The sequence below is a fragment of the Panthera leo genome, chromosome A1, assembly GCF_018350215.1.
Source record: "Panthera leo isolate Ple1 chromosome A1, P.leo_Ple1_pat1.1, whole genome shotgun sequence".
Classification (NCBI taxonomy): Eukaryota; Metazoa; Chordata; class Mammalia; order Carnivora; family Felidae; genus Panthera; species Panthera leo.
Genome location: NC_056679.1, coordinates 195,201,132 through 195,224,221, shown reverse-complemented (window position 1 = coordinate 195,224,221; position 23,090 = coordinate 195,201,132). Strand labels below are relative to the sequence as shown.

At 42.6% G+C, this 23,090-nt stretch overlaps 1 protein-coding gene across 5 annotated transcripts in view; it reads left to right on the top strand.

Moving 5' to 3' along the window:
• The window catches only part of SLC36A1 (solute carrier family 36 member 1), a 66,983-nt gene that overhangs the window by 8,397 nt on the left and 35,496 nt on the right, over positions 1-23,090 (top strand). For 2 of the 5 annotated variants that reach the window (XM_042948682.1, XM_042948700.1), the window contains exon 2: positions 22,715-22,862. In XM_042948682.1, the coding sequence (XP_042804616.1) occupies positions 22,715-22,862 (148 nt within the window). Of the gene's footprint in view, positions 1-2,545; positions 2,674-12,967; positions 13,170-21,154; positions 21,418-22,714; positions 22,863-23,090 lie in introns of those variants that run through there. The other 3 variants (XM_042948698.1, XM_042948690.1, XM_042948693.1) reach the window with 3 other exon arrangements.

The window sequence follows — 23,090 nt, the reverse complement described above, 5'->3', positions numbered from 1 at the left end:
ACACCATGAATATTACTCTGGGTTTCTCATAAATAAGTAAAAGTTTCAACTGTAGTAAGTGCTCTGAACACTTGAGTGTAATAAAAGCAGTTGGCTCTTGCAACGAGGTCAGCAAAGGTTTTCCCGAGGAAGAGGGAAGTCCTCTGCCTGGCAATGTTCTTTTCACCTCCTTGCTCTAATTAAAATGTGGCTCCCCTGTGGTCACCATTTTCTCTGCAGGTCACTGCTTCCAGATAGTTTGCCCTTCACCCCACCTTAGACACCCACTCCCCCCATCATAGCCTAGGCCTTGTCATCACCGGAGACTACACCACCTTCAAAATCTCTACTGCAAACATCCTATTCTCTAGATGGCTTACCAACTCCTATCGGTCCATCTTCTATCCATGAGTTTGCAGACCGCACCAGATCTTTGACATCAGGTCCCCCAGTCTACCAGTGCTACTCTGCTCCCTATCTACTGCTCGTCCCCTCATACCCTCACTGCCATCTTAACCCAGCTATTAGACAGTCATTGCAGTCACCCTGGCCACTCACTCTTATCCGTCTTATCCCTTTCCTTGTATTGTGTCCAACTTTCAAAGCCATAATACTGGGTAGATGCAATTTCACCTCTACTTTGAGACTACACCCAAGCAGTTGAATATGGGTTGAGAAATATACACAGATTTGCCAACTGGTTGCATCTTAAATTTATGAACACGACCCTCAGGTGGGTCCCAGCACTGTTGGGCAGATCTATGACTTATCTTGTTTCTGTTGCTTTCCCATTCTTCAGGAGGACTATTTCTTATCCCTTCTCTTGATTCAAACCTCCAGTATTCTCCCCTTTTCACTCTCAGCTGATGACATTGTTTTTATTTCATTGAGGAAATAGAAGCAATCAGAAGAGAACTTCCTTATCCTCCACCCATGAAATCTACCCACTGACCTGTGTCTGAATCATATACCAGGCTTTTCTCCCACAAAAATAGGTAAACTGTCCTCACCTGTCATTAAGTTCCTTTATCTTGCACACTGATCTCCTCCCCTTCCCTTTACTTAACCAAGAGTTTTGCTCTTGCAATGATCCTTCCTTCTCTCTTGGATCATCAAAATTCCCCTTCCTACTGCATTGTTCCAATGAACATATAAACATAATAGAGTAACTGTTCTCTCATCTCTCTGTTCTCTTTCATAGCACAACTCCTTGAAAGAGGTGTCTCTACTCACTCTCTCCAATTTCTCACTTTCCATTCTCTTGAATCTATTCCAGTAGACTTTGATCCTTATTACTTCATTGAAACTATTCTTGTCAAGGGTAACAATGCCTTGCATTCCAAAATCCAGTGGCTAAACCTGAGTTCTCGTCTTAGCTGGAGTAGAGATTTCAGTCTTTTTACACTTATAGTTTTCACCACAATGGTGGATAGACTGTAAGGTGCCACCTCTGTTGATATTCACGGTATTCGTGCTCTTATATATCCCCTCCCCTTGAGTGTGGGTGGGGCCCATGCTTGCTTCTGACTAACAGAATGTGGCAAAGGTGATGGGATGTCGCTTTCATGATTACATTATGTCATCTAAGAATTTATATAACCAGCAAACTCTCTCTAGAGTCCTCAAAGCTCAGCTGGCTTTGGAGAAGTGGCCATGTTGGAAGGCTCACATGGCTAGGAGCTGAGGGCCAACAAGAAGCCAACTGCCAGTGAGAAGCTGAGGATTTCAGTCCTACAATAGCAAGTAAATGTACCAACAACCCAAGTGAGCTCGGAGGAAGATTCTTTGGCAGTTGTGCTTCCAAATGAGAACACAACCCAGCTAACACCTGACTACAGCCTTGTGAGTTCCTGTAAGCAGAGGACCCAGTTAAGCCACCCCTGACCCACAGAAACCATGAGACAATAAAAGTGTGTTGTTTTAAACCACTAAGCTTGTGGTAATTTATTACACAGCAATAGAAAGCTGATATAACTGCTTATCTTTTATATGAGGTCGTTGCTATGTTTTTTCCATAATGGCATCTTATATTGGATTTTTTAAAGACTCAGATACAATTTATTTGCTTACCAAACGGGTACCATTCTGTGTCTTCATATGCAAATGGTAACCATAGAACCCTAGGGTCTAAGTGAAGGTCATCGGAAGTTACCAAGTATGACCTTGAATGAACACCTTTGTCTCGCAGAGGCTGTTTCCCATGTGTAAATGAATGGGTTGCAGCAGACCATCTCAGAGAAACTCTGAGGTGTGATACATAATGATTCTCTGGCTGACCTTGGGCCCGCCCAGTCATCTTTGGAAGGAGGAAGATTTGGGAGGTGAGCTTCCTTCCCCTATTCATTTCAGCAGCTAGGGGCGGAAGCCCAGACTGAAAGGGATTTGCTAAGTCAATGGTAGAGCTGGCCTCAGCCCTTTCCTTCGTGCTCCTATGTCAGTGCTTTTTCAGTGGCAACAGGAGGCCCTTCTCTCTTCTCAGCTCTCCCAGGCCCTTTGTTAGCATTGTGAGGTAAAGTCAAGGTCTGCCCACCCTACAGATGGTGCTTTGGGGGTTTGCTCTAGATCTCTTGGACCCTTGCCTGGGTCCAATCCTGGGAATATTCCTTGTCCAATGGTGCCTCTTCCTGCCTTATTTCAGGAGAACCTACCAGTTGGCCTTATCTTGTGCCAAGGAAGCTGTTGGCTGAGTAAAAGGTTAGGAGAAGTTCTGTGGATGAGAGGGAATCTGTAAGCAGGTTTCAGGTAGGGCGGGGGCTATAGCTTTGGAGAACCTGAGCCCAATAAGCTCTTGGAAACTTCCCCCCAAACAACCTTACTTTAAAAACTAATACTCAAAATAAAACATACACGCCCAGGTTTAGACTATTAATATTTTAACCAGAGGATTTATAATAAAAACTGGAGTCTTCTCATCTAACCTTCTCCATGAAAAGTCCCTCTTTCTGTGGCTAAGCTTTTTTAACATCTGTTTTTTCAGTTCTCTAGTTTTCCATCTCTCTATACAATATAATGAGTTTTCAACTTATTAATACAATGTTAGTGCAAATTTATACCTGTTTTAGTTATTTACCTTTATAGCTTAAAATTATATAAGCATAGAGATAAATTTATTGTCAATTACAAATATTTGTACTGGTTTTCTATTGCTGTTGCAACAAATTACCACAAGCACAGCGGAGTAAAAGAACACAAACATTCTCGTACAGTTCTGGAAGTCAGAAGTCCTAAAATCAAGATGTTAGCAAAACTGTTCTTTCAGGAGGCTCTAGGGAGTATCGGCTTCCTTTTTCTCCCAGCTTCTAGAGCCTCCCACATTCCCTTGGCATGCAGCTCCTCCTTCCATCTTCAAAGCCAGTAGAATAGCATCTTGCCTCTTCCCTGACCTTCTAGCCTCCCTCCTGTAAGAGCCCTTGCGATGTCACCAGGTCCATCCAGATAATCCAGGATAATCTCCTCATCTCAAAACCCTTACTTTAATCACATCTGCAAAGTCCCTTTTGCTGTCTAAGCGTTGCGGGGATAAGGATGTGGACATCTCTGGAGACCATTAATCTGCCTACTCCATTATACATCCCAGTTTACCTGGAGCAGTCCCACTCTATGCCAATTGTCCTGATGCAAATATTAACAAGGCCCCTTTCATTCTCAAAAGTGTCTCCATTTGAAATTATATCGATACTCTACTTATCCAGCGTTTCCCAGTCTTTTTTTATATCATAACATGTAGAAAATAACATTTTCTAGGTCCTCAGGATGAAAGAACAAAGCCTGTTTATGGTTAGAGCTAACTGTCTCAGGAGCTCTAGCCACTTTGGGACCTGCCTGGCTGCTTCAAGGGGCAAGAGTATCAATACCTCAGCACCCCATAACCCATTTGTGATACCCCATTGGCTATCGCACAGCACTGGGAAAGTCTTCCTTCCATTAAAGCAGTATAATACGTTTAAAGCGTGCTCTTGTGATGCCCTCCTGTGAGCAGCCTTTGGTTCCAAGGGTCTCACACACGTGCATTGACGCTCCTGTCATTGTAATCCTGGGGGCTAGTGCAGGTTGTCGGACTGATGCACCCCTTGCCATCTTTTCACCTGCGCCTCCCAGTTCTGTGTCTGCAGAATCTTCTGTCCCTCACACTCTCCCAGGCATCAGAATGCCAATATTGGTGGCACAGCACTCATCCTGGATTCACAGGAGGGGCTTTTGAAGCACTCGTACATTTTTTTCTCTGGGACTCCAGAGCGCCTAAGTGTCTTAGCTTTGTAACATACTCTTCTTTAAACGTACTCCATTTACCGCAGAAATACTCGTGGTAAAACATCTTATCATTATCACTGCCTTTCAGATCATTATAAAAATCACAACAGCTTGGCCAAGAGGCACATTATAACAGGTCGATCTGGCACCAGCACTTTTCCTATGTACTTGAGCTGGTATTTGCTTCCTTAGCAGGGTCTTTGCTTTAAATTGCTGCTTTTCATTTCCACTCTGTTCCTAATTTATTTTGCAGGATGCACTCTCCCTAGTCCTCAGCATGTGATGTCATGATGATGTTCAGCCTTCGTTATAGGAATATTATGTCTTCTAATACCCATGACCAAACTGAGGATTTTAAAATTCATTTTTCAGCACTTGTGCCACTTAATGAATCCTTGAATTATATCGTTATGGCTTACAGAATGTTTTAAATTATACTAATGATGAATGCTCATGCTACAGCTAATAACTACTCAGACCTCTCACACAAATGCCATGTGACCAGGGCATTTCTCTCTGTATTCTCACAGAAGGACCAGGTGGGCACTTCTGTGTCCCAGCCAAAGTGGCCACCGTATGGAAGTTATAGTGTAGGACAATTCACTGTGCCCTTCTGAGCATCAGTCTGGCTATTATGACATACTTTGTGAAATTTTGAATCTGGGTGGGATTCTAAAGGCTGTAAATTCTGCATACAAAGTGGATCTTTACTAATATTTTTATATCACACTACCTTAAATTCACGTAACTCATGTGCATACAGACTGTCGTGTGCATATACACCCTGTTTTTTTTTTAAACAAAATGTAATCATTCTCTATATGTTATTTTGTTACCTTTGTATGATGTGGGGGCCAAGGGCTCCAAAGCAAGGGCTCTTTGCTAGAGCAAAGAGACACATGACCTGTGTGAGACTCTGGGTGCACCGCTCCTCCTCTCTGGGCCTTGGTTTCCCCACCAAAGGATAGGGGGCTGGACTCACTGATCCTAGAGGCCTGCTCCTGCCATTGTCTTCCTGGTCTTGTAGAAGGCAGCTCTACTCTTCCCGTGGTTCAGGCCAAAGTATTTATCTCCTCTCTCTCATACTCCATTTCCTTCCATTGACATTTAACATTTCCAATCTACCATAAAACTATTTTTCAGAAATTGACCACTTCTCACCATCTTCACTGTGCTTATTCTTGTCAAATCATCATAATCTTATTCCAGATTATAGAAACTGCCTCCTGACTGGTCTCCCCTTTCTGCCCATGCCTAAATCAACCCAATAGGCAGAGCATCCTGTTTTAAAAAAAAAAATTTTTTTTAACGTTTATTTATTATTGACAGACAGAGAGAGACAGAGCATGACCATGGGAGGGGCAGAGAGAGGGGGAGATACAGAATCCGAAGCAGGCTCCAGGCTCTGAGCTGTCAGTACAGAGCCCGATGCAGGGCCCGAACTCACAAACCGTGAGATCATGACCTGAGCCGAAGTTGGATGCCCAACCGACTAAGCCACCCAGGCGCCCCCAGAGCATCCTTTTAAACCCAAGTCAGATCATGGCATTCATCTGCTCAGACTCCTCCAATATCTTCCCATCTCACTCAGAGTAAGAGCCAAAGTCCTTAAAATGGCTCACAGAGCTTTATACAGTTTTCGCCCACTTGTGCTTGCTCTGGCCTGATTTACTTCTCCATAGCTCATTCTGCTACAGCCACACTGACCTCCTTGTATTTATTTAATTCTAATATAGTTAATGTACAGTGGTATATTAGTCTCAGGTGTACCGTATAGCGATTCAACACTTCCATACATTACTCAATGCTCATCATGATAAGTGTGCTCTTAATCCCCTTTTCACACCACCCCCCCCCCCCACCTCCCCTCTGGTAACCATCAGTTTGTTTGCTATAGTTAGGAGTCTGTTTCTTGGTTTGTCTCTTTCTTTCTTTGTTCATCTCTTTTGTTTCTTAAATTGCACATATGAGTGAAATCATATGGTATTTGTCTTACTTATTTCACTTAACATTATATCCTCCGGGTCCATCCATGTTGTTGCAAATGGCAAGATTTCATTCTTTTTCATGGCTCAGTAATATTCTGTTACATATACATACCACATCTTCTTTATCTATTCATCTGTCAATGGACACTTAGGCTGCTTGCATAATTTGGTTATTGTAAATTATGTCACAATAAACACAGGGGTGCAAATATCTTTTTGAATGAGCATTTTTGTATTCTTTGGGTAAATACCCAGTTGTGGAATTACTGGATCATATGATAATTCTATTTTTAATTTTTTGAGGAGCCTTTCACAGTGGCTGCACCAGTCTGCGTTCCCAACAACAGTGCGAAAGGGTTGCTTTTTCTCCACATCCTTGCCAACAGTTGTTGTTTGTTGTGTTTTTGATTTTAGCTATTTTGATAGGTGTGAGGTGATATCTCATTGTGGTTTTGATTTGCATTTCCCTGATGATGAGTGATGTTGAGCATCTTTTCATGTGTCTGTGGGCCATCTGTATGTCTTCTTTGGAGAAATGTCTGTTTTATGTTTTCTGCCCATTTTTAAATTGGATTATTTTTTATGGTGTTGTGTTGATAAGTTCTTTATATTTTTGAATACTAATACCTTATTGAACATATCATTTGCAAATAGCTTCTCTCATTCACTAGATTGTCTTTAAGTTTTGTTGATTGTTTCCTTTGCTGTGCAGAAACTTTTTATTTTGATGTAGTTCCAATAGTTTACTTTTGCTTTTGTTTCCCTTGCCTCAGGAGACATAACTAGAAAAACGTTGCTATAGCTGATGTCGGAAAAATTACTGCCTCTGCTCTCTTTTAGGATTTTTATAGGTTCAAGTCTCACATTTAGGTCTTTAATCCAGTTTGAGTTTATTTTTGTGTATGGTATAAGAAAATAGTTCAGTTTCATTCTTTTCATGTAGCTGTCCAGTTTTCCCAACACCATCTGTTGAAGAGATTGTCTCTTTCCCCTTGCATATTCTTGCCTCTTCGTCATAGACTATTTGACCATATAATCATGGGTTTATTTCTGGGCTCTTTATTCTGTTCCATTTGTCTGTGTGTCTGTTTTTGGGTCACTACCATACTGTCTTGATGACTACAGCTTTGTAATGAATCTTGAAATTTGGGATTGTGTTACCTCAGGTTTTGTTCTTCTTTTTCAAGGTTGTTTGGCCATTAGGGGTCTTTTGTGATTCCATACACATTTTAGGATTACTTCTGTGAAAAATGCTGTTCTAGTTCTGTGAAAAATGCTGTTGGCACTTTGATAGGAACTGCATTAAATCTGTAGATTGCTTTGGGTAGTACGAACATATTAGCAATATCTGTTTTCCCAATCCATTAGCATGGAATATCTTTCCATTTGTTTATTGCCATCTTCAATTTCTTTCGTCAGTGCTTTGTAATTGTCAGAGTACAGTTCTTTTACCTCCTCAGTCAAGCTTATTCCCAGCTATTTTATTATTTTTGGCACAATTGTAAATGGGATTGCTTTCTTATCTTCTCTTTCTGCTACTTCATTATTAGTAACAGATTTCTGCATATTGATTTTGTATCCTTACTGAATTCACCTATCTGAATGAATAGGCCTTACTGAATTCACCTATCAGTGCTAGTAGCTTTTTGATGGAGTTTTTAGGGTTTTCTACATACAGTATCATGCACACACTGACTTCCTTTTAATTCTTCCAATAGGCTAGGCACATTCCCTCCTGGGCTCCTAGAACATGCTATTCCCTCTGCCCAGAATGCTCTTCTCAAAGAAGTCCACAGGGATTGTTTCCTCCCCTATTTTAGGACTTTGTTGAGATATCACCTCTCAGTAGTATATTCCTGACTATTTAAAAAGGCTTCAATCCCTCCTCTCTGCCTCTAGACTCCCTCTCCCACTTTCCTGATTTTGCTCCACAGCAGGTACACCCGCTGACATGACATGGATATTACTTATTTATTTTTGTTCTCTTCCCTCCCTAAAATGTTTCACAAGGGCGGGGATTTTTGTCTATTGTGTTCACTGTTTTAGGCCCAGTGGCTGGCACATATAATAAATATTCATTAATGAAAAAGAACCAATTTCTTTATTTTCATCTTCTTACTCTTCTATTTGATTCTTCATTTTTGTTATTACATTCTTAATTTCCATCCCCTAACAATATTTTTTAAAAGCAATATTTTTGTTGTTGCTATCGTTGTTATGTCATGATGGCAACATCTTGTCTCTCTGAGGATATTTGTCTGCGTGTTTGTTTTTTGCATGGTCTCCTCCAAAATGCTTCATGTGTTTGTGCATTTGGTTATTCTTTTGTCTTGGAGGTTTTCCCAGATGTCTTGTAATCTCTTTACAATTTTTAAATGAACCTTTAGGAGTACAATTTATATACAATCAAGTTAACGTATTTTAGGTTCCCTCCCCCCCCCACCCCCCCACCCCCCCCCCCGCCCCCAGCCCATGTGGCTCAGTTGGTTAAATGTCTGACTTTGGCCCAGGTCATGATCTCACAGTTCGTGAGATCGAGCCCTGCATTTAATAAGTATTTAATTTAATAAGTAAACAAATAAACCCATATAACCAGCATCCCAATCAATATATAGAATGTTAGCATTACTCCAGAAAGCTCTCTGTGTCCCTTTGCAGCCAATCCCCACATGTTTCTTTGACACATGTCAAGAAACCATTGTTCAGCTTTCTGTCACTAGATTCGGTTTTGCCCATTCTTTACATTTATATAAACCGAATCATATAGTATGCAGTTTTGTGTGTATGGCTTCTTCCACTTAGCCATAATGAGATTCATCCACATTTTTGCATGTATCAATAGCTCCTTTCTGCTCTATATGCCACAATTTGTTTACCAATTCACCTATTGATAAATGTGTGGGTTGTCACTGATTTAGCTTTATTAAGGTGTCTGCTGTGAAAATTTGAATACAAGTCTGTGTGGACCACAGCCTGGACCCGGGTGAGGCAAGACAGGAAGCCTAGGTCACAAAATTTAAGGAGGCACCCGCTCTTGTGTTCATGTAAGTGCCAACCCTGCGCCTGTACAATCCTAAATGTCCCATCTGCGGCACCTTGCTTGCCTCCCCCTAGTCGAGGCCCTGGTGTGGATAAACACTTTTATTCTCCCTGGGTCAATACCTAGGAGTGGAATTGCTGGATCGCAGGATATGTGTTTAACTTCATAAAAAACCATCAAAACAACTTTCCGAAGCGGTTGCATCACTGTCCACTCCCCCCAGCAGTGGATGAAACTTCCAGTTGCTTTACATCCTCAACAACAAGTGTATTTCCAGTCGTTTCTGTTTCATTGCCATAGACCAATTGCTTCCTGCAAATATGGCTCATCCCTGTGCTTCTTGCTGTTATCTTTATCTTCCTGGCTTCCCGGATCCAAACCAGATTCAGGAGAGCTTTTGTTGAGTCTTGCTGAACTGTTTCCACACCCATTGTTGCAAACAAAACAAATAGAGCCGAGCAGCTCTAAGTGAGCTCTTCCTCTTCAGGAAGAGCATTTTCACTGTTGCATTCCTGAGATCTGTCCCCACTGGGTCCCTTTGCTTCTCTTTGAATTTCTTTTCCATTTTCCTTTATAGCTTCTGTCTGATCTCAGCGCTTTTGTTAGCCCTTACGCATATTTCGGGATCTGTGGATTCTATCTTCTCCCTTTGCTGAAAATAGAGTTTTCAGAGTTTTTACGTTTTGCTTTTGCATAGTTTTCGAGGAGTAAAAGAGTCAAAGTGCTTTTTTATGTATACTTCCATATATTTTTAAAAATATTTTTTAAGTGTTTATTTATTTCCGAGAGAGAGAGCGAGAGAGAACACAAGCAGGGGAGGGGCAGAGAGAGGGAGACACAGAATTTGAAACGGGCTCCAGTCTCTGAACTGTCAGCACAGAGCCCGACACTGGGCTCAAACCCACAAACCGGGAGATCATGAATGACCTGAGCCAGAATTGGATGCTTAAGCAACTGAGCCACCCAGGTGCCCCTATTTATGCATCCATATTGAACAGTGAATCTTCATTTATACTTCTGAGTAAACTGTGGAAGCAGAGGTGGGGATTTGTATAGTTGGGAAAAGTTCTCTGGGAATGACAAGGAGATGTAATTGTGTTAATTTCTTTTCTTTTTAATTTTTAATTTTTAATTTTTCAATGTTTATTTTTGAGAGAGAGAGAGAGAGAGAGAGAGAGAGAGAGAGTGCAAGTGGGGGAGGGGCAGAGAGAGAGAGGGAGACACAGAATCCAAAGCAGCTCCAGGCTCTGAGCTGTCAGCACAGAACCCAACACGGGGCTTGAACTCATGAGCCATGAGATCATGACCTGAGCTAAGTCAGACGCTTAACCGACTCAGCCACCCAGGTGCCCTATAACTATGTTAATTTCTAATTATGACTGCATAATGATAAGCTTGATAGAATCCTAACAGTATCTGAAAATGATGCAAAGGTCTTTCTAATAAGAGTGTGGTGGCCAGATATAAGAAAGAATCCTTATTATAGTCAGTGCCTCCCAGGAGCCAATTGGGGAAGGCAAAGTCCCCCTTGCATCAGTAATTCCAACAGGGAGCTCTTTGGTTCTCTTAAGATCGGGCTTTCTTGACCATGACATCAGAAGGAGCCATTGAATCAATGAAATTCAAGACCTGGAGGTAACCTGGGCTCAGAAGCATTCCAAGCACAGTTTCTGGCACTGATCAGTCAATAAATTGCTGGGTTCTTCCAGGGATGAGATGAACTCACTGGCCTTGCTATTTTGAATTGAGCACGAACCTGCATTCTTTTCTCTTTCCCTGGTGAAATGAACCAACTGGGGTAGATATTTTAAAAAATATGGTGGGGTGAGGGGCACCTGGGTGGCTTAGTCGGTTAAGCATCCGACTTCAGCTCAGGTCATGATCTCATGGTTTATGAGTTCAAGCCCCATGTCTGGCTGTGTGCTGACAGCTCAGAGCCTGGAGCCTGCTTCTGATTCTGAGTCTCCCTCTCTCTCTGGCCCTTCCCCACTTGTGCTCTGTCTCTTTCTGTCCCTCAAAAATAAATAAATGTAAAAATAAATAAATAAATAAATAAATAAATAAAGAACACGGTGAGGTGCCTGGGTGGCTCAGTTGGTTAAGTGACTGACTCTTGCTTTTGCTCAGGTCATGATCTCCTGGTTTGTGAGATCAAGTCCCATGTCAACACAAAGGCTTCTTGGGATTCTTTCTCTCTCCCTCTCTCTCTGCCCCTCCCTAGCTTGTGCATTCTCTCTCTCTCTCAAAATAAATAAATAAACATTAAAAATATATATATGGGTCATAGAACATACAAAGGCTTTAAATATATATATATATATATATATATAAAGTAATATATGTTTATGAAATAATTGAGACAGTATATATAGATAGTTAAGAGTAAGAGTCTTAAGCAAAACAGTAAGTACTGTTATTCATGATTCTAGATTTTAACACCACAAATCTGTATATGTCTCTCTGTATAAATATTTCTATAAACGCATAGTATAGCGTATGGAGAACAATACTCACATGCTGGCAACTGTAAGTCTTTGGAGGAAAAGCGTGAATTTGGGAGCAGGGAAATTTTCACTGTTTATATATCTATAATTGTCTAACATTTCTAATAATAACATTATATTAATATATAATTTCTACTATCTTAACAGTTTTATGGAGGTATAATTTACATAACAATAAACTGCACATATTTTTAAAAATTTATTTTTAAACTGCATGTATTGAATGTGGATAATTTGATAACTTAAAATCCATATTCACTTATGAAACCATCAGCACAATCAAGGTAGTGAAAATACTTGTCACCTTGAAAGTTTTCTTATGCCCCTTTATAATCTCTCCGGTCCTGACCTTCCCACCCACTCCAGGCAACCACTGACAGGTTTTCTGTCACTGGAGACTATTTAACATTTTCTAGAACATTAGGTAAATGGAATATTTTTTCTGACTTCTTTTACTCAGAATTATTTTAAGATTTATCCATTTTGTAGCTCTATCAAGAGTTTATTCCTGTGTGTGTGTGTGTGTGTGTGTGTGTGTGTGTGTGTGAATGGTTACATAATTTCAAATTAATTAATTAATTTGTTAGTTACATAATTTTTAAAGGAAAAATTCAAGGAGAAGGAGGAAAGAGAAGGCTAGGTAACACATACACCTCAAACATACTGAGATGTTGCCATCCATTTAAGAATATTACTTAAAATTTTAAATATGTTAAAAAGTTAACGTTGCCTTACCTCACAGTCCCATTTCCAGGAGCAAGCAAAATGAGTTTGTGTAAGCTTCGAAAAATAGGACAAGAGGATTTTTAAAAAGATGAATTTTTTTAAATTATAAAGCAACATACGCTCACCGAAACGTGTTAAGGAAAGCACACCATGTGCAGAAATGAGCGCAGGGCTTAGGGGACAGAGCTCTGGGGACTCGCCAGCCACGCTCCGAGCTCAAAGCCCCGCCCCGTTCTGCGGGGCCCCCGGCCCTGCCTGCCGTGTCAGCAACAGGTCGCCAGGTGGTGCTGCGGAGCCGGGCTCCGGAGCTTCCTCGGTGGAGGGGAGCTGCCACGCGCTGGAACACGTGACCCGGGTCTCCGGCTGGGGAGCCGGGATCACGTGACGGGGCCCGGAAGCGGCTGCCCCGGCAGCAAAGGTGGGAGGGGGGGGATGGCTGGGGCTCCGAGCTGAGGCGGGGACGGGTGGGCTGAGCTGAAGCGGGAGCCAGAGCCGGAACCGAGCCTGAGCCGGAGCCCGAGCGGTGCGTCCGCGCGCTGATGGGCCGGGGCTGACGGCGTGTCACCGCCTCCTGCAGGACCCACCTCGCCTTCCTCTGGGGCTCAGCGGATGCTCCGGGTCGGGCACCGATCGGCTTGGGGTGCAGGTCCGAATCTCCTCGGCTCCCCCGCCTCAGCCGCGGTAAGATGCGGGCACCCCTCCCAGGATGAGGCCAACTGGAGAATCCCTTTTCCCTCGCGCTCTATCCCTTGACCTCCCCCTGCCGTTTGACAGGTGGGGAAACTGAGGTGCCCGGATGAGAAAGGTCACCCTACCTACCAGCCAAGACTTCTTCCACGCTTCCCAAGGGGGTCCTGTCGCCTGGGACAAGTGACCGGCCCTGTGGGAGCCCTGCCGGGGACTTGCTAATAGTGGGTCTTTGGGTCATAGAATACCAGAACTGGGATCCTGGGAAATCACTTGGTGCAACCCCATTCTAGGACAGTTGGAGAAATGGAGGATCTGGAAGGGGTCGGGGCTTGCCTAAGGTCACCCAGTGAGTTAGTGGCAGACCTGCGCCCCAACCTCCAGCGGCTGTTCGCCTTTCCCCACACTGCCTCCTGCGGAAAACTTGACATGTGGAAAGGCACCCTCTTCCTGTCCTCTTCTCTTCTAGCTCTGCCTTTTTAGCTCTACGGTCTCCATCTCCCGGATTGGCTTGGCTCTGGGTGTGGTTCCCTGTTTCAGTGTTCACGGTTTTTCTGCAGACTCATCATTCTGGAGGCTTTGCTTCTAACCGTCCTGCAATTTTGTGTAAATCATACTGAGATATGAAATAAGAATTGCAGAAGGTGGCTCGCAGCTGGGGCTGTGGAACGCCCTGGCCATTAACTCGAAGAATGCGAAGGCCTTGGCTTTATGTTTTCTGTAGCTTGTGTCATTTGGGGAATACTGGTTACTTGCATGCAGTCGTTTGAGGCTTGCTAAAATAACATAGCGGCATGGTGTAACGGAAAGAGCCGAGATTGGGGAATTGAGAGACTGTGTTCTAGCTCTGACACTTGCTTTGCAACCTTGGGTGACTCCCATCCTGGAGTGGGTGTAGGTTTCCCAGCCTGTACCCTGATGAAGTTGAATCCCTAAGGACCTCGTCTGCTCTGACATTCGGTGCATCAGGGTCTGTTTGTTTTCTATTCAGAGAGGGTTTTCCCCTGTGTGTAGTACTACCACTGTGCAACAAAGATTAATCCAGTTGTCCAGGAAGCGGTTCCCTACTTCAGTTATTTCTGGGTTGCCATGAAATCCTCCTCTTTCTTCTTATCTCTGTATTATGTCCAAGATAAATGCTGACCGCTGAAAGTCATTTTGACGGTCTTTAATCACTTTAACGTGATCAAGCCCCTCTTTGACTCTTTGTCGAGGGCCTAGTCTATAGTCGTTCACGTGTGCACTTAGAGTATGTTTTCTTTAAAGATTTTTTTGTTGTCAAGAAGTAAAGGGGACACAAAAGACTGGATCTCTTGCTCTGAGTTTGAGACTGTGGGGTGGAGGCTGTATGAAGAAGAGGCTGCTGCGATGATGATATTACGTCTCTTTTCCTTTGTTTGCTGATGGTGCCATTTATAATCACCTGCCGTTGAGTCCTTATTTTCCCTTTAAACCGTGTAGCCGTTCATTCGGCGTCACCTCTGTGGCAGCGTGACGGGCTCGGAGCTGTCTTTGTCTATTCTAAAGGCAGATTCCATTTCTTCTGCGGTATTCCAGAGGTTATAACTAGGACCAGTGGATGCAAGTGCCGAAAGGGAAGTGGTTTTTGGGTGAGCAGAAGAACTTTCTAAGAATAAGTGCTCTTTCATGTGGCAACGCAGAGCATGGAGCTCCCTGTCACTGGAGATAATTGTCCCTTGGCAATTACTTTTGGGAATGTCATGGATTAGATTATTGTATTGGGTAGAGCTTTGGGCTAGATAGAGTGTTAGGTTTTCTTCCAACTCAGGGGTTCTGTGAAATTCTAGGACTGGACTTGTTAGCATAGAGAATGTGAAGTAGGGTGGGTAGGATAGATGGCCAGTTTTGTGAACGTGTTACTTTCCCCTTTGTCTCATCTCCTGTTAAGTACCCCTCCTGGTTTTTTAATTTTTATTTATTTTTTTTATTATTCCTCCTCCTCCCTCCCCAGGGAGTGTCTCAATTCTTTAAATGCTTGATATCTCTTCCAAGGTCGGATTCTGAAGAGTCATTGTGCTGTTAATGATACATTTCTTTCTACCATGACCTGAAAGCAAGGTCCTAGAACTGGGCTGAGTAAATGGACTTTGGTTTCTACTTTTGCTGGCCTGGCTCTGATAACCCCTTCCAGAAGTGTGTGACTGGCTGATGACCACTAACACCTAGGATAGCTTTTCTCTTTGTCCTGTAGAGGAAACTCTAACTGAGTCTTTTTGCCTCGTCCGGGGCCGTGGAGGAATCCTGAGGCTCCTTCCTTAAGCCAGGCCTTACTGGGTCTAAGTACACAAAGCTAGCTGTTTTATGGGTGTGGGGTCCAGTGGATGGGACATTCTAAATGTACCAGAATAGAAACTACATGATATTGCACTTGGTGCCATCTCTTATCTCCCAAACATTTCTCTCGGAAGCCTTAACACCCAGGGCCAGTTCTCAATGACCCTCTCCAGTAGAAAATACTCCACTGAGCCTCCCTATTCCGTGAAGTCAGAAATCTATCTGGGTTACTGGGATGCTCATGGCACATAGATCACCATTTCCCAAATGGGGACTCATTCCAAGAGTGATGGAATGGAAAAGAACTGCAGAACCATAGGTGTGCATAGTGACCTTTCTGACTTCTTGTTCTTGAACTTCTCTGCGGTGATAATCACATCTAACTCTGAACTTGTTCTGTCTTTTATTATGCAGAATTCCCCATGCACACCTAATCCTGGCCCCAGTTTTGTTCCAGGGAAGATGGCAGGGAGGAGAGAGAATTTATGGTGTGATAGAAACACTGACTAAGAATCTGGAATGTTATATTCTAATCCCAAGTCTTTAACTAGCTGGGGCCTTGGTTTTCTCACCTTTGAATGAGAAGCTGGGGCTTTATCTTCTATAAGTCACGCCTGGTTCTGACGTTTAGTGGTTTTTATGACTGTGGGTAAAAAGTGAGCGTGTTTGCATCTTTAGCCCCTCCTGGGCAGAGACCGCTGAGGTCAGCTGCCCTCTCACCAGGCTCATTTAGGCAGGAGTCAAATTATGGAATGCACTTCTGTGGTAGGTTAGATGGAGTTTTATCTGATGCCCTTTAAAAACAGCAGATCACGTGGAAGTTAGAGATTTTCACTTTCCTCCTTGTAGATCACAGATAGCAACACAATCTGTGTCCTTGTTCATGACTTTGGAATCCCAGCAACAGAGAAAAGAAAACGCATCTAGAGAATTCGCTGTTTCTCTGGTTCCAAAGTCTAACCCAATGTAATCGTTTAGGAATAATGGGTGGCAATTTTAGTCTGCAAATATCACCGATCCATGAACTCTGGTAGGAGGTGAGGCCTGGGGTACACCTATCATAATAACATCATATGTATTTTTCTAGTGCTTATTATGAATCCATCTGTAATCAGGATCATCTAGGAAGCTGGTTAAAAATAAACTGTTCATGTTGAATCAGACTGGGGTCAGAAATCTGTTTGGTTTTTTTAAGCAGTTTTATTGAGATATAATTCAAATGGCATGGGATATACTTCAGCCATTTAAAGTGTACAATTCACTGGCTTTTAGTGTATTCACAGAGATGTGCATAAAATCCATTTTAGAACATTTTCATCACTCCAAAAGAAACTCTGTCCCTTAGGTGTCACTGCTAATTCCTCTTAACTCCCTACCCTAAACCGTAGGCAACTAATAATCTATTTTCTGTTCTAGACTTTCTTATGAACAAAATCATTTACTATATGGTGCTCTGTGACTGACTTTTTTCAACTAGAATGTTTTCAGGGTTCACCCATGTTGTCACATGTATTTGTCAGTACTTAATTTATTTTTGTATTTGGTATTATGTCAGTATTTAATTTCTTTTTATTGCTAAGTAGTATTGTATGGATACAGCACATTTCATTTATCCATTCATCAGCTTTATTTTCACATTTGGCTATTAGGAATAATACTGGGATCACCATTTGTGTACGAGTTTTTCTGTGGACATACATTTTCATTTCAGGATATACCTAGGAGTAGAATTGCTGGGTCATTTAGCCTTTTGAGGAACCGTGAGACTTTTGTCCAAAGTAGCTACACCATCTCACATTCCCACCAACTGTGTTCGAGGATTCTAGTTTCTCCACAGCTTCACCAGTATTTATTATTATCTGTCTTTGATTTTAGCCATCTTGGTGGGTGTGAAGTAGTATCTCATTGTGGCTTTTGATTTGCATTTACCTGGTGGCTAGTGATATTGAGTATCTTTTCAGGTGGTATTGGCCATTTCCACCTCTTTGGCAAAATAGTTATTCAGATGCTTTGCCTATTTTTTAATTGTATTGTCTTTTTATTATTGAGTTGTAACAGTGTTTGTATTTTCTGGATTTAAGTCTCTGATCAGAAATATGATTTGCAGAAGTTTTCTCCCACCGTGTGGCTTGTTTTTCACTTTCTTGATGGCGTCCTTTGAGGCACAAATGTTTTTTAATTTTGATAATGTCTAATTTACCAATTATTTTTTGCTTGTGATTTTGCTGTCATATGTAGAAACCACAACCTCATCTGAGGTCATGAAGATTTACACTTATGTTTTCTTCTAAGAGTTTTATAGTATTCACTCCTGTGTTTAGGTCTTTGATCCATTTTGAGTTAATTTGTACGTATGGTGTGACGTAGAGTTCCAGTGTGGCTATCCAGTAGTCCCAGCACGATTTGTTGAAAAGATGATTCTTTCTCCATTGACTTATCTTGGCACCCTGTCAAAAATCAATTGACCATAGATGTGAGGGTTCCTTTCTGGACTCTCAGTTCTGTTCCATTGATCTGTATGTCTATCCTTATGCCAGTACCATATTGTCTTGATTACTGTAGCTTTGTACTGAGTTTTGAAATTGGGAAGTCCTCCAACTTTGTTCTTCTTTTTCAAAATTGTTTTGGCTAATCTGAGCCTTTTGGATTTCCATATGAATTTTAGAATCAGCTTGTCGATTTCTGCAAAAAGGCAACTAGAATTTTGATAGGGACTTCACTGAATCTGCAGATCAGTTTAGGAAATATTGCCATGTTAACAACATTGAATCTTCTAAACCGTAAACATTGGGATGTTTTTTCAATTTTTTAGGCCTTTAACTTCTTTTAACAATATTTTATAGTTCTCATGTACAACCCTATACCTACTTGGTTTAAATTCATTCCTAAGAATTTTATTCTTTTTGATGCTATTGTAAACGGAACTGTTTTCTCAACTTAGTTTTCAGATTGTTCCTTGCAATTGCATAGAAATACAACTAGTTTTTGTATATTGACCTTGTATCCTGCAAATTTGCTGAACTTATTAATTGTCCTAGTTTTTAGTGGATAATTTTTATGTGTTTACAAGGCACCCATAAAGGTATTGTTCAGTTTTTGATAATGAAGCTAAATAAATAACACTTTAGTACTGTCTCTCCGTCCCTTCATTCCTTTTTTTCCCTCCCCTACCTTCCCATAGGCCCCAAACAAGAGCTATAAATACGTATAGGTGGACTCTCCTTCCTTTGTTGGAATTGGCCTTGTTTATTGTACTGAATTTGGAATAGAAACCAACCAGTAAACTCTTATTTGGTTATTTTGAGAACATTTTCATATTTTCAAAAGTGACTTACTATGAGGCCGATAGGTGGATGAAAGATGCTCAGTTTTTATTTTCCTGGAAATCAGAGAAATGTAAAATAAAACAAGTACAAGGGACCACCCATCCATTTAAAAGAACAAAAATGATAAAAGCCAACATTGGCGGAGTTATGAAGAGACAGTCACATTCCTAGTGACACTGTAGGTTAGTTCAATCATTTGTGTGGCAAGGACCATAAAAATGAGTGTATTCACCTAGTTTTACTCCCAAAGCATATCTCCAAAATTAAAAAAAAACTATGTGTATGAATTCCTATTAGATGTGATGTAAGAGATTTAAAAAAGAAAGAAAGCATAAGCTTCATATCCAACAGTTGGGAGCTAGCGAAGCAAATTATTATATCAGTATAATGATGGACTGTTATATTGCAACTACACATCATTAGTGTGTGTACTTTACGGATTCAGGGAATAGTAGATATGAAATAAGTGGGGGAAAACCTTCAAATAATGAGAATATTGCTAACTAAAAAATAGTTTATGTAAGGAAAAAAAAGTAAAATTTATTAAGATTATACAGATAGTTGATATTTCACTGCAATTTTGGTTGAATGTATATTTAAAGAAAAAAATTTTTTCCCACCGCACGTGTAGACTTTTCTTAGTTTGTAGTGTTCACCCTTTTGGGTCTAAGTATCTAATGAAGATTTTGAGTTTGTGTTGATGGGCCACACATAATGTATAAACTCTCTTCTTTGTCCTCAAGAGCCTAAAATAAAGGACAAGCTTGTCTTGAATTCTCACATATTTTGCCCCTCATTTAAACAGTTAACAGGTGCTATTAAAATCTCCCACAGGGCAGAAATCTCAATTGCACAATAGACTTGGAAACCAGGTTTCATCAAAGGGAGCCCAGAGGCAGGGTGGCCTTGGAGGCTAGCACTCAGTGTGGACAGCTAGAGAGCAAGAGGAGGCTGCCTTGATGGCCAGAAAGAGCGATAGGAGGAACTCCGAGGAGTGATTGCCCGCACCCTCTAGAGCGCTTAGACCCCTCCTTCACCGCTCTGAGAAAGGTCTTCTGCTTGGACTTTCCCAGGGGTGGGGAACACATTGTCTCCCAGAGCAGTCTGTTCTATTGGACAACTTCTGATAAAGGCTCTTCCTTATGTCTAGCCACAGGCCTGCCTCCCTCTACTTCCCACCTCCTGACCCTCTTTCTGACTCATCTTTGAGGTCCCACAGGACAAGTGTTACCCATAGGACAGCTTTTGGAAGCAGTTTTTATACCTCCCAAGTTGCTAGTTCTCCAGGTTGAACTTTCTCATTGCTTCTAGTCGTTCCTCATTTAGGTGTTTTCCACTCCCTCCTCCTGTTGGTGGTGAGCCCTCACTATACCACAGTTTAGCATTGTTTATAGTGTACTGCCTGGAACAGAATATCGTGCGTGGCAAAAACAGTGCTGTCGACTACCGGGGGTTCTCTCTCATCCTAGTGCAACCTAGAATTAGCTTATTTGGCATCTGTTATTAAATTGTTGACTTCTGTTGAGCTGATCATCAGCTAAAACCCGTAAATAGTGTTAATTTTTTCTTTTCAGCATGCATGCAGTGGCCAAGCCACATCTCCCATGTCCTGTGGTTGTTTCTCAGACTTCAGATCTATAGATTTCAGCTTCTTTTTTTGAGCAGTTTCTTGCCAATATTGTGCTGTGGGTAACTTCAGTTTTTATATACAACATAAAGACACCTCTTTGCAGTATTTGAAATAAATTGAGCATCGGTGCCAAGTAATCAATAGAGTAGTTTCCTGGTTGTTGGGGAGGAGTAGGGGGATTTGTCAGTCCCCGTATTCTGTCCCTTCTCCCTCAGTAATATGCATGAGTCACCTGGATGGCTCTATTCCTCAGACACTTGGTATGTTGGAAAAGAAATTCTCTTCTGTTTGCATAAATAATTAGTTGATTTTTGGAATACTGGAGCTAGAGAGAAGCTGACAGATCTTTCAGTTCACTGCCCTCTACCCCTTTCTGCACATTTGGGATAAAAGAATTGTTCCAAGTTAGTAAGGAAACTGGCGAGAGAGGCAGGCTTAGAACCCAGGCCTTCTGCCATACGTAGAACCTGACCTATTAGCTCTTGCCTAAATAGCAGCTTTCAACTGTCATGTTAAGATATTTTATAGATTTTCTCCCCCTGATCCTCTTATGAGTTTAATTGCCCCAGAACTAGAAGACTTCTTTGAATCCCTCCGGCATGTGAGTCAATGATGCCCTCTTAGGTATTTAACAAAGTCGCCCTAGTGGTGAAGCTGGGCAGGATCCTCTGGGAGACTTCCACAGCCCTTACTGGCTTTCTGCCAGGCGCTTTCCTTGTGGGATTATGTGGGTCCTCTCTCCATTACACTCGGGAGAAAATGAGATCACCCTGGATCGCTCAGGTGCCAGAGTAGGGCCAGTTTCCGAAGAGTCCCCTGGGACTTGACCTGTGGGAACACTCAGCACAGAGCTGTCCTCTGGCAGCTAGTGTTGGGGGCTGGCAAGATGGTATTGTGATGCCCGTCATTCCTGTCTCCTTACCAGGTATCTGAGACAGCACGTCAGGCTCCGGGGCTTAGGCTGGGGAAGAGCCCGGTCACAGGGAGGCAGGTATGCCAGTCTGCCAGTGTCAGAAGGATTTTTATTTGTAATCTTTAATGTACATGTACCTTCCTTTCCTCACTCGATTGGAGATTCTTGGAGGGCAGGAAGTTGGCTTCCTTTCATTGTAATATTCCCTCATTGCCAGTGGCAGTGCATTCAGTAGATGTTTCCAGGTTCGGGCAGGGCAGCACAATATACGTTTCCTGCTTTGCTGCTACCTGGCTGTAGCAGACAGGTTCCTTCATCGTTCTGGGATTGAGTCTGCATCCGTCAAATGCACAGTTTGTGGAGCGACCTCTGAGGGCTCTTTTAGTGTAGCGCCTAGGATTCTGGAGGCTTCCGGAACTGCCCAAATGTATCCTTCTGGTGTAGCTCAGAGGAGTCGTTGTTCTTTCTCTTTTCTGTAGTAGCATTACTGAGAAAATCCACCCTGGGGACGATACCCTCGCCATCTTTCCCCAACACACAACAGAAAGGGTTTTTTCTTTCACTATCTTTAAAACGTTGGCAAATCCGTAACAATAAAAACAAGGGGAGTTGTGGAGGGGAGGTCTTGAGATGAGGGCCAATGGAGAGCCCTCTCATGCTCCTGCTCTTCCTCTGAGCTGCTTGCATTTCAGGCTGGTTGCAAGAAAAGGGGATGGGGGTCGCCGGTGACCTCCAAAAAGTACAGGCCGGGCCAGAGGGCATGGTGGAGAGGGAGAGGAAGTCAGCTGTGGCTCTGGAACCTGGTGGGGAATCTGAGCAGACTTGGATGATTTGGAGGGGGTTCCTTGAATGCAACAGAGTCCTTTTTCTAATGCACGCAGAAGAAAAATAAGATGCAGTGAGGGATATTCAGGTTCCCATCCTCTGAGAGCTTGCTCCTGGGGAAGATGGGCAGAGATACGATATAACTGTTGTTCAAGGTTCAAAGAAATTAGCTCAAAGGAGGGGATAGTTACTCCCAACCTAAGGAACGGGGAAGGCTTCCTGGAAGCACCTGTCTGCATCTTACCCACCCATCCCGGGCAGTGCCTCACCTTTGCTCTGTCCAGGTATGCGGTGGCAAATTTAGAAATTTATGAGTGGGGCACTAACTGGAAAGGTTGGGAGACAGAAGCTGAGTGAGCTCAGCCCGCCCATGTGTACTTTGCACTTTTTCCATTTCCCTTGGTATCAGGCACTGTCACTGTACTTAATTCATAGTGCAGCTGTCACTGAGCTATTGTGACCATGGCTGCTCCTGCCCCAGAGCCCACCACAGGCTTGGAGCTAAAGGCCCCAGCCTCTGGAGGTCTTAGCGCTGACCCTGTCCCTCCAGCTACCATGTCCACGCAGAGACTTCGGAACGAGGATTACAATGACTACAGCTCCACGGACGTGAGCCCAGAGGAGAGCCCATCCGAAGGCCTAAACAACTTCTCTTCCCCTGGCTCTTACCAGCGGTTTGGGGAAAGCAACAGCACAACGTAAGTTTCTTTACCCTCCTGGGTGGGATTCATGTTTCTACATTCTGTATTCATAATGTAGTCTCCCTTAGAGGTATTTTTGCTCCCCCATTTTTATCAGTTCCCCACTTTACAGATGGAAGGAAGATATAAAGAGACTGGGTGAGTAACAGTGCTGAGATTTGAGTTCCTTGCCAGCCACCTTCCCATCTGTTTTATATTCTTTGCTCCTTTCAGCTGCGTTGGTCC